The 12,477-nt window shown below is 38.5% G+C and overlaps 1 protein-coding gene across 1 annotated transcript; it reads right to left on the bottom strand.

Annotated features, from left to right (window-relative positions):
• LOC121760370 lies at positions 1 to 684 on the bottom strand. The gene has a single exon (XM_042156052.1). The coding sequence runs from the start codon at positions 682 to 684 to the stop codon at positions 1 to 3; it is 684 nt and encodes a 227-aa protein (XP_042011986.1).
• Between the last annotated feature and the right edge of the window lie 11,793 nt (positions 685 to 12,477).

Genomic DNA, 12,477 nt, shown 5'->3' with positions numbered 1-12,477 from the left:
TTATACGAACGTCGCGCATTGAAGCGCGGATGACTCCAAAAGACATGTCCTGACGGGCGTCGCTTCCGTTCCCTCTTCCCACGAGGCCTTGAGTACCATTTTCAGCTTCCGGTCATCCCCTACTCGAGCACTCTCTTCGGATGAGCTTATTCCACGGATGAATGTGCTTAAAGCTTCTTGCATCTTCTTTGTCATTGCCCTCGTCGTTGGTCGATGAATGTCCTTGGTGGGGTTGATCAAATGATGCGAGACTTGTGGATTCGCATCATCCCCCTCTTCTTGTAAAGGATTTGTCCTCAAATCCAGATCGACTCCTAAGACGTCAAAAGGGCTCAAGTCAGAGACATTGAATGTGGAACTAACATTGTACTCACCTGGGAGGTCGACGACATAGGCGTTGTTGTTGACCCTATTTTTGATTTGGAACGGTCCATCTCCTCGTGGTGCGAGCTTGGACTTCACTTTGTCCGGGAAGCGAATCCTTTGGAAATGCACCCAAACCCAATCTCCGGGATTGAAGATCACCTCCTTACGTCCTTTGTTAGCAACTCTTGCATAGTGTCCATTCCTCTTTTGGATGTTCTCTTGCACTTTAACATGAAGGTCCTTCACAAACTGAGCCTTGCTAGCTCCATTTACATCACACACAAGAGAAGAAGGCAAGTCCGACGTAGCAAGATCCATCAGGGTTAGTGGATTGAACCCAAAAACAATTTCAAAGGAAGAAAAATTAGTAGAGGAATGGGTAGTCCGATTATAAGCAAATTCGGCAATGGGAAGTCAAAGTTCCCAAGACTTCCTATTCTCACTCACCAAGGCTCTAAGTAATCCCCCAAGTGTTCGGTTCACTACCTCGGTTTGGCCATCGGTTTGGGGGTGGGCGGTGGTGGAAAATAAAAGTTTGCTCCCCAACTTCCTCCAAAGAGTTTTCCAAAAGTGACTAAGGAACTTGACATCTCTATCACTAACTATGGTCCGGGGAATACCATGGATCCTAACTATCTCCCTAAAGAACAAGTCGGCAATGTGTTTGGCATCATTGTGTTTTGAACATGGCAAGAAAGGAGCCATTTTGGAGAAACGATCGACCACTATAAAGATGCTATCATTCTTTCTTTGGGATAAGGGTAATCCTAGCACGAAGTCTATAGATAGGTCAACCCATGGGTGTGTAGGGGTAGGGAGGGGTGTGTATAGGCCAAAGTTATTTGACTTGGATTTAGCCTTTCTACACTCGATGCATCCCCCACAAAACCTCTCAACATCTCTCTTCATTTTGGGCCAATAGAAATGTTCACATAGGATATCATAAGTTTTAGTTACCCCAAAATGCCCCATCAACCCCCCAAGGTGGGATTCCCTCACAAGAACCTCTCTCCATGACTCTTGCGGGATGCACAACCTATTTTCCTTAAAGAGTCGATAGTACTTCTCAAATGACCTCTTTTCACAAGCAACAAAAATACTAGCAAAGTCGAGATCATGCTCATAAAGCGCCTTAATGCTATCAAAAGCAAAGAATTTGGAAGTGCACATAGTAAGTATATAGTTTCGAAAAACACAAGCACCACCAACATGCATATCACTACAAAGCAAAGCTAGAGAAGGCTTACAAGACAAGGCATCGGGGACCATATTTTCTTTTCCCTTTTTGTACCGGATGACGTAGGGAAAAGTCTCCAAGAAAGTACTCCACTTAGCATGCCTCTTGCCACCCACCCGATGAGAGCCGTTAGGGTCGCACACTTCCCTGCGACAGCAGCAACTCGCCAGTCCAGCCGCTGCAGCCAACGGTAGCTCCCTCGATAGCGAAGAGGTTGTTATTGCTAATGATACAAGCACACTCTTCACTCAAGGAGCCTCCGTGCAACGTCATCCTAATTGAGAATTTGGAGGAGACAGTGAATGACGTTAATGTAGCTGATGCACTCGTCGCTATTTAAACTAAGGTTGGAGTCATTGCTCGCTCTTTATATGAATCTAGGCAGTCAGCTACCTTTGGAGTGGATGATAATGCGGACGATTTTTTTCTTGATGAGTTTCATACCAACACCTTAGAAGATAATGGTACTCATTTGATTGACCGTGCCCAGCTTGGTGAAGTTCCATTGGCCAGTGAGTCTCTTCCAATACAGAATTTGCTTAATGGTGATCCAGAACTGTGCGAGTCAGGACTATCTAAGGGCGATGGCCGCTCGATTCCCCCGCGAGACAATCCTCTGCATTTGGGCAGAAATCCTACCATAGGTTGGAGACTGCCACCTGACCGAACGACCTGCTCTGGCCATGTTGCTACTACTCCTGTCGTGGAGTCACTGCTGTCATGGATAAGAACTGTTGTCATAAACACGCAGCCAGAGTTTCAATCCTTGTCTCGACCACGCCGAGAACCAAGAGAATCCTGGAGGCATTCTGATACGGAAACAAAATGGCAGGTGTCGCCGACTCTCTCTACTGCTTCAACACGATGGGGGTGTGAAATTCTTCGGTTTGATGTGAAGCAAGGAGTGCTCATTTTTTATCCGGAAGATTTTATGAGTATTGTCTGTGGTGCATTTAAATGGCAATATGACCGTCCATTTTACTTGACTAACGGTAAAGCACATCATGTTGAAGGAGTTTAGGTTGATGCAACGGTCCTCCTTAATCTATACGGCGATACTCGCACCATACCACCGAGGGATCCATTTTCCAGCCCAGCCTTGAATTATGGGCCGTCCGACATTGAAGTTATTGGAAGAGAAAGTACTGATGTTAATTTGAAGAAAAGGAATGATGTTGGTGCTAATGGAGACGAGCTTGATGAGAATGACAAGTTATTCCACAAAAAAGACTTTTCTATGCAAACGCAGGCAAAGTTAACAGCATGCTATTACCACAGAGGACCTGATTTGGTGGTTGTGGTATTCTCTAATGGGGTATTTGCATTGTACTGGTTGCTTGATTTTGTTTGCCTTCACTTGCTATCAATTTCACGAGAGAAAATCACTACAGTCGTTCTTATTTTGCCTTCCACCATGAGGGCAAGGTGGTTTTCAACAGTGGGGGAGTTGATAGGGTCCTCGATTCAGCAAATATCGTCGAAGATCATCTCCAATATATCTTTCATGAATTTATTTGATAAAGATCATCTTTTATTTTAGTCAGTTATCTTTAGTTATTTTCCATATCTTTTGTAATCTTTTATTTTAATTATCTTTCTTGATTAGCAAAACTGTGTTAGGGTTTAGGATTCTATATAATAGAATTCTATCGTATTTTCATCCATTGAGAAATAAAGTTAATTACTTATTCTCATTCCCGGTTCTGGCGAAAATCACCCCCTAGCACCTAAACTAGGGTTTAGGTCAAGGACCTATCATCAAGCCTCCCATATTTTGTGGTGAGGAATTGGGCAGCAGCAGTGATGCTTGCAAAATCGACAACATTGAGTTGATGAAAAACCACATAATCAGAGAGGCCAGAGTACTTGAGGGATTGGAGTGCTTCAAGGCGTCTCTTCTCATCCCTTGAAGTTAATATCACTGTAATTCCTTTGGAAGCTAACTGCTTACAGACCTCGAATCCGATTCCTTTGTTCCCACCGGTAACTAATGCATACCTAGACAGTTATAGTGAGATTGTTTAGTTCGATGATATTTTGTTTTTTGCTATGCGGATCTGATGAGATTTCATCAACATATATAGCAAATGGAAATTGGTGAGGAATTTGTATTAGAAATAATGGGATAAAATTCCCAAGCCGTTTATAGGCGATACTTTAACTATTACAAGTGAAAGGAAACTGACAACAATAAGTGGAATGAAAAATTACAACTGAAATAAAATAAAACAAACCAACAATAAGTCGAGTCGAGGGAAGCCCTCTTTCCCCAAGAAAAATTATGCCCCGGCTAGTGCTCACGGAATGGCGTATTGCCCCTAAAGATAAAACGACTTCCTCCTAGCAAGTAGAAGCACCTCAAACCCGCTAGGCACCAGCGAACTTGATGGAGTTCCGAGAATCGAGCTAGACAATGCTCCTAAGATGCACACTATGATGTAGAGAACTTGAGAGAAGAGAGAATGCCTTTTGTTGGTGTATTGTCCTCTTCCAAACTCCACCTATTTATAGGACAGGAGAGACCACTTCAAAAGTCTTGGCATTAAGGATCCTCATAAACCACTTGGAGGTTACCTTAAGTTGAAAAGCCAAAAGACTTAAGACAATGAAAGGCTTTAAAACCCTTCCAAATTCTCACGTTTCCAACAATCCCCCACATTGGTTAGAGCACTGCCAGCTCAAACCAACACAAGACATGTATGCATGCATGCAGACTCTTTGCTCAATCATCGAGAAATAATATTGCATTTGGAATAGTAGCTTGGGGCTTTGAACTTTCCATAGTCAACACTATCGGGCATACCGATGGCCTAGTGGACGTGATGTCTTGAACCATTCGTCCTTGGTGTACACCGAGACAATAATATTGACACAATATTATTTACAAACTCATCAGTTCTCACGTTTGTGTCCTTTAGTGGCCGTGGAACACAACTTTTGATTCATAAGTGATTCACATGATGAAGCGGCCCAAACTTCTTCACTTAAATAGGTGATTCTTTTACATGTCTTTCCATACACACCTCCTCGAGGTTTCTAAGAATTATTAAAAGTCAAAACTTAACCTCTTACCACATGTAAGTTACAACACTCAATATTTTCTAAAGAATGAGCGAAGATAAAAAATCTTCCAAGTGTTACAGCTAGAGTCATATAGCTTCGTTTTTCCATTGAACTAAGCCCATGGCTCCAATCGTATGGCTGGGTTACCACAATAATCATCTTTTAAGATGTGATTTTCAGTCTCATTCCTTTTAGCAATTTATGCATTTGATCATAGTTTAAACCTTTCGTTAACAGATCCGCTAAATTATCCACTAACCTTACATAGTCAACTGCGATAACACCGCTTGTGATCAACTGTCTTACGGTATTATGTCGCCGACGAATATGTCGAGACTTACCATTGTACAAGCCACTATGTGCCCTCCCTATAGCTGCTTGGCTATCACAGTGTATCACTATTGTGGCCAGTGGCTTCTTCCAACATGTTTCTAAGCCACTCGGCTTCTTCCCCTGCTTTGTCTAAAGTGATAAACTCAGATTCCTTGGTGGATCGAGCTATACACGTCTGTTTCGTTGACTTCCACGAAACAACTCCACCCCCCACAATGAACACATACCCACTCGTCGAAAACGAGTCTTTTGAATCAGAGATCCAATTTGCATCACAGTACCCTTCAAGTACTTGGGGTTAGTTTGTGTATTGCAGCTCAAAGTTAGGAGTATACTTCATGTATCTCAAAACCCTACGCAGAGCTTTCCAATGTTTCTAGCTTGGGTTGCTCGTATATCGGCTCAGCTTATTCACCGTACACGCAAGATCTGGTTGGGTGCAGTTTGTGATAAACACCAAACTCCCTATGATCCTTGCATATTCTTCTTGAGCTACAGGTTCACCCGTGTGCTTACTCAAATGCACGTTGGGTTCCAATGGAGTCTTAGCTGGCTCACAATCAAACGAGTGAAACTTCTTAAGCACTTTCTCAATGTAATGAGATTGTGTCAAAGCATTTCCTCATGATTCCTTTTAATCTTGATTCCGGGAATCACATCAGCTAGACCCATATCTTTCATGTCAAAAATTTTCTTCAACATATTTTTGGTCTTGTTGATAATGTGGCTATTGTTGCCCATAATCAACATATCATCTACATAAAGACACACAATAACAAAACCGTTATCTGTGTTCTTAATGTAAACTCACTTATCACACTCATTGATAGTGAACCTATTTGACAACATCGCATTGTCAAACTTCAAGTGTCATTGCAAAGACACTTGTTTTAATCCATATAGAGACCTCATTAGTTTGCATACCTTCCTTTCTTGGCCAGGTACTACAAACCCTTCAGGTTGCTCTACATAAATTTCTTCCTCCAATTCACCATTCAGAAAGGCAGTTTTCACATCCATTTGGTGAGTCTCAAGATTGTGCATAGCAGCAATTGCAAGAAGCACCCGAATAGAAGTAATTCTTGTAACAGGTGAATATGTGTCGAAGAAGTCATATCCTTCTTGCTGCTTAAAGCCTTTTACAACTAGGCGAGCTTTGTATTGTTCAATAGTACCATCAATTTTATATTTCCTTCTCAGGATCCACTTGCACCCTAAGGTCTTACAGCCTTCTAGTAAGTCTATTAACACTCATGTGTTATTTCTCATAATTGATTCAATTTCACTATTGATTGCTTCTTGCCAGAGTGGCGCATCTGGGCCGGACAGCGCTTCTGCCAATGACTTTGGTTCGTAATCCAACATAAAAGTTATGAAGTCGGGACCAAATGTCTTAGCAATTTTAAGTCTTTTACCACATCTTGGTTCTATATCTTCAGGACTTGACCTCGTCCTTTTTGGAGGATTCGAACTAGTGGATTCATCCATCATTCTTTCACTAGAACGATTCTCCTGCTTCTTGCAAGGGTACACATTCTCAAAAAATATAGCATTTCTTGACTCAATTGTTGTTCCTTCAGCCACGCCAGACACAGCTGACCTATGGACTAGGAAACGATAGGCACTACTATTAAGTGTATGGCCAATAAAGATGCAATCAACTGTTTTAGGGCCAATAGCAACTTGTTTCGGAGGTGGCACTTCTACCTTCGCTAAGCACCCCCATACTTTGAGGTATTAATACAAAGGCTTCTTGCCTTTCCACAACTCATAGGGAGTCACATCCCTATTTTTTAGTGGAATCTTGTACAAGATATAATTCGCCGTTAACACAGCCTCCCCCCACATGTTCTTCGGTAAACTTGAATTGATCAACAGAGCATTCATCATCTCTTTAAGTGTTCGATTTTTGCGTTCAGCAATACCATTTGACTGAGGAGAATATGGAGTTGTGGTTTGATGAATTATACCACTAGCATGGCATAATTCTACAAACAGCGCTACATACTAACCACTTCTATCACTTTTAGCACACTTAATTCGGCAATTAAGTTGATTTTCGGCTTCATTTTTGAAGTCTTTAAACGCTTCAATTGCCTCATCATTACTTCTTAATAAGTAAAGGTAACAATACCTTGTGCAATCATCTATAAACGTTATGAAATACTTTTTACCACCTCTTGTTTGCACAAATTTCAAATCACATACGTTTGTATGAATCAACTCAAGAAGTTTTGTGCTCCGCACTACCGAATGGAACGACAGCTTAGCCATTTTGGCTTCAACACACACTTCACATCTTTCTTGTGAGTTAAACTTATCAACTTTTAGTAAAATTAAGATTTACTAATCTTTTTATAGCATATAGATGTACATGTCTCAATCTATTATGTCATAAATCAGAGCTCTCAAGCAAATAAGAGGATGCGTCATCTTCCTTATTGCTTATTCCTTTTCCACGGTGAATGACCGTAACATTCAGCTCAAAAAGCCCATTCACTAGGTGACCTTCACCTATGAACTTCCATACATGGTCAATATAACCTTTTCACACTCAAATTCTAGTGAAAATCCATGATTTACTAGAAGTGAGCCTGACACCAAATTATTTCGGATGTCTGGGACATGTAGCACATCCTTAAGAGTAAGAACCTTTCCAGATCCTAATTTTAGGAACACATTACCCACACCAACCACCTTAGAAGGGGCTTGGTTTCCCATGCGTACTTTTCTACCTCCAACAGATTTGTAAGTAGAAAAACGCTTCTCTCGGAGCACACATGACATGTGGCACCCGTATCAACAAACCATTCATTTGGATGATTACCATGGTCCACGTCGGAGACCATTGCGACCACCTCGTGATCTTTGTTGTTTATAACAACACGTTCAAATAATTTGCACAATACTGTCTCCAACAATAAGTACACAATTATATTGAACCATATGTGCATTGGTATATTAAACACCACATGCATCCCAATTATTACTACCAAGTCTAAATTGGTCTTGCTTGTCAAATGACAAACGATAAACACAATTCTCAAGAGAATAGATCTCAAGGAATTAACCATTTTGTAGCTCATGAACATTGTGACTGTTCGTTTCTTCATTCCAGCTTTGGAGCTCATGTTTCCTCCAACTTCGATTGATATAACTCTGTCTTAGAAGAGTACAATAATTTGTCTTGCGATTGTTAGAAATAATGGGATAAAATTACCAAGCCGTGTACAGGCGGTACTCTGACTATTACAAGTGAAAGGAAACTGAAAACAATAAGTGGAATGAAAAATTACAACTGAAATAAAATAAAACAAACCAACAATAAATCGAGTTGAGGAAAACCCTCTTTCCGCAAGACAAATTACGCCCCGGCTAGTGCTCACGGAATGACGTATTGCCCCCAAAGATAAAACGACTTCCTCCTAGTGTGTAGAACCACCTCAAACCCGCTAGGTACCGGCGAACTTGATGGAGTTCCGAGAATCGAGCTAGACAATGCTCCTAAGATGCACACTATGATGTAGAGAATTTGAGAGAAGAGAGAATGCTTTTTGTTGGTGTATTGTCCTCTTCCAAATTCCACCTATTTATAGGATAGGAGAGACCACTTCAAAAGTCTTGGCATTAAGGATTCTCATAAACCACTTGGAGGTTACCTTAAGTTGAAAAGTCAAAAGGCTTAAGACAATGAAAGGCTTCAAAATTCTCACGTTTCCAACAATTTGCATAGGTGACCATAACATTCAATAGATTAGGCATAGCTTACAAAACTCATAAGTACAGTGAGAACCTATATTGTCTAGTGACATGTAATAATAGAGTAAACTATATCGTGTTATTGAACATTGAACACCCAGTCCCTGAAAAAAAAATATTGGTGAACTTTGCCAAGGTATTAATTTTGGTACGTAACATTTGGAAATATCTTTGAGGTTCATTAATTTCGATGTAATATCGTTTGCGCTACTTTTTCATTGTCTTAATTTGTTTTGGACGAACATACCATCAAGCATATAAAGGGCAGTTCACCACTATTTTCATTTTTACTAAAAATTTTTGTGTTATCAAATAAAATGAAATAACAAAATAACATAAATTAAAGGCAGTATCAAAACATATTTAATTTAATAAAAAAAAGTTACTCCCTTCATCCCATAAAAATATGGGCATTTGGGATGACAAGAAAATGCAAAATTGGTAAAGTAAGAGAAAGATAGAAGAAAATTTATTATATTATTATTAGTGGAGAATGGAACCCACCTTATTAGAGAAAAAGATGTTAAAAAAATAGTACTATGAGATATTTTTATGGTACATCCCGAAATGGAAAATGTCGTTATTTTTATAGGACGAAGGGAGCACAGAGGAAGGACCACCTGAGAAGGAACCGCCGGGGAACATCGGAGTTCCGTCGGGATTTGTTGAAAACCACCCGAATTAATTTTTTGCTTTCTAGAGAAAGATAAATGAGATGAGAAGATTAGACTCGAGTGAAGGAGTGATGAAATGAGGTGAAAAACAAGGTATTTATAGAGTTAAAATAGTAAAAAACAAAACTAAAATTACTGCGGCGGGAAAATCGGCTGGACCCACCGCATTAGCACTGAGGAAATCATAGAGCCGCGACGACCGTCAATCCCTAGGTCGGCCGCCACAATTTTTTTCGGGGCAAATGACTGCAATAGCGTTGATAAACCCGCCAATCGGGTCAGGCGGGTTTATATACGCTACTGCATAATGACTACACATCATAAAAGTAGGCCCCTGGTCGACTGTCATTCCACTGCATTCAAACTTCCAAAAAGCATCGAGTCATATATTGAAGTTATTGCATGTGTTGAACTTAATTGGAACCACAACCAAATAACATTCGTGTCCAAACTAAATTCCCAAAAAGTCGAACCGCGAACGAATCACAACATATTACGTATTGTGCTTAATACAAACAAAATTCCCAAAAAGTCGAATCGTGAACGAATCACAACATGTCACTTACTGTGCTTAATACTTTGTATACTTGTACTCCTATTTGATTTTCTTTCCTATATTTACATCACGATTTAGCATTTAATATAAAATTTCTATGATAAATCGATTATTATGATTAATTTAAAATTTTCAATCGACATGATTAGCTAGGAAGCGAATGGAGGCTAACTAACTACTCTATCGACGTTCGGCATTAAATATCTTATATTGTCATTTTAAATGTCTATAATTAAATGTTCCTATTTAGGGCTGGGAGTATTTAATTAGCAACGAGAGAGTAGTTCGAGTTCCCTTTTTGGGATTTTTTAAACCACAAATCAATTGTACGTTTCATTGTTTTACTGTCCGTTTTTATTGTTATTTGACAAACTTGATTGTTGCCTAAAGTATAATGGAAAAATTAAATTAAATGTTTAACAAAAATAGTTATTGTATGATTCTCATAATTTATTAAGAGTAGGAAAATAAAACAAGGGGCAAAAAATCAGTGTTAATAATTAGCCAAAGAAACCAAAGTTGTGAAATTAATAATTAATTCCTCAGTATGATAATGAAGCAGCATCTATTAACTAGGGGTGGGAAATTATACCGAAATACCGTAATATCGGACTTACCGTACCGAAAAAATACCGAAAATACCGATTTTTCGGTATACCGCAGTTTCCGGTACGGTATGATACCGTACCGCAGTGTTTCGGTACGGTAACGGTATCAATTTTTCTATACACCGCGGTATACCGAATCCTCGGTATACCGGTATACCACGGTATACCGAATATTCAGTATATACCGAAGATTCGGTATACCGTCGTATACCGGTATACCGATAGATTATTATATATATATTAATATTAAATGTGTTGTAATATATATATTATATTAAAAAAATTAATACATCAATTAATACAATAAAATTAAACATTCAAATGATAATTTATTCAAACAAATTCAAAATTAACCTGAATTATTTTTTTATCAACTCATCCTATTAAACATAATAAACACAATAGCACATAACACCGAAAGAAGATAGGAAATACGATATCGGGAATATGTTTCAACAGAGCATATTTGAAAGAATTTGTATTAACTCACACCATTTAGTATATGATTCTTTGTGTAATGTCATATTCCAAATATACAAAGTAATTAAAATTTTTGTTTTATTCTTCGTCCCACTTCATAAAATGTCAATTAAAAATATGTGCAGCTGAAAATGAATCAAATCGTTTAATTAGTGTTTAATTCATTGTATGCTATCTTATTTTATATACTACTTAAATTGAAGGATGAATAAATAGGACACTGATCAGTCATTCTTAATTTTTAAAGAGAAATAAATGTCCAATTTAAATTACTAACTAGTGTCACTCCCGTGTGATGCACGGGTCATTTTAATTTCTTCATATTTATTTCATTATGCGAAATAAAAGTTGTGAAATGATAAACAAAAGAATATTCGACATCCTCTTACTTTGGATTATACTTTTTCAATCACATTAACCCCACATAGCCACAAGAGTGCGTTTAAATGCCACATTTTCTTAAAAATGTCAATACGATCACATTAAAATTTCAACACATATTTGTGTTAACATTTTAATAAATTGTCTTGACATTTAAATATCAGACTTAAAATTAAAAAGCATTTTAAATCTGTGAAAATATGAATTAACTGTTGAGTTATAACTGCAGGAGCAAATTTATGTTGCAATAATTAGGTGTTTTGATATATGGATGTTACACTCCATACATTTCTTTTGGTTTGGTTGTTTGTGTATTGTGATTATGCTCGACTATTAATAAAAGTTATCAAATGCAGGGTCATCTTCAATGATTTTTTGTGGAATTTTGAGAAATGAAGACAACGTGGTTGCAAGAAATGGAGATAATGTTGTTGATCATGACTTCATAAATTGTTTTAGATTTGAATGTTGAAGTTTTATTAATTTGAATGCTATGAACAAGATTTGATTGTGATGAAGTTTTATTATTTTAGGCTTTTTAAAATAGTTGAACACTTGAATTGTTATTTTAAATATTTTGTACACAATAGGTTTTTTTTCGGTATACCGTTACCGTTACCATACCGTTATTACGGTGTACCGTACCGTGTTTCGGTATACCGTTACCGAAAATTCGATACGGTATCGGTATTGAATTTTGCCATACCGTACTTTCCGGTACGGTATGCGATATGGCACGGCCGGTACGGTATACCGTACCGACCCACCCCTACTATTAACTAAAGTAAGTTTCCAAGTAAACAAAAGGCAATGCGGCGTCGTTTTATGCCACAACACCATGCTGTACATTTCCTCCACTGCAGAGAATTCTACTCCGACGAAACATAACAGTCAAAAATCAGGCGAGTAATTCTAAATGCATGCATTATTTAGAATGTGTTTTGTTTTTCACATAAAATTGATCGGTTAATTTTTCATTTTACAGTTGGCCACTCGGAAATTGGAAAACGTATAAAAGTT

The sequence above is a fragment of the Salvia splendens genome, chromosome 13 (genome assembly GCF_004379255.2).
Source record: "Salvia splendens isolate huo1 chromosome 13, SspV2, whole genome shotgun sequence".
NCBI lineage: Eukaryota > Viridiplantae > Streptophyta > Magnoliopsida > Lamiales > Lamiaceae > Salvia > Salvia splendens.
This window is presented reverse-complemented; position numbering and strand designations above follow the sequence as displayed.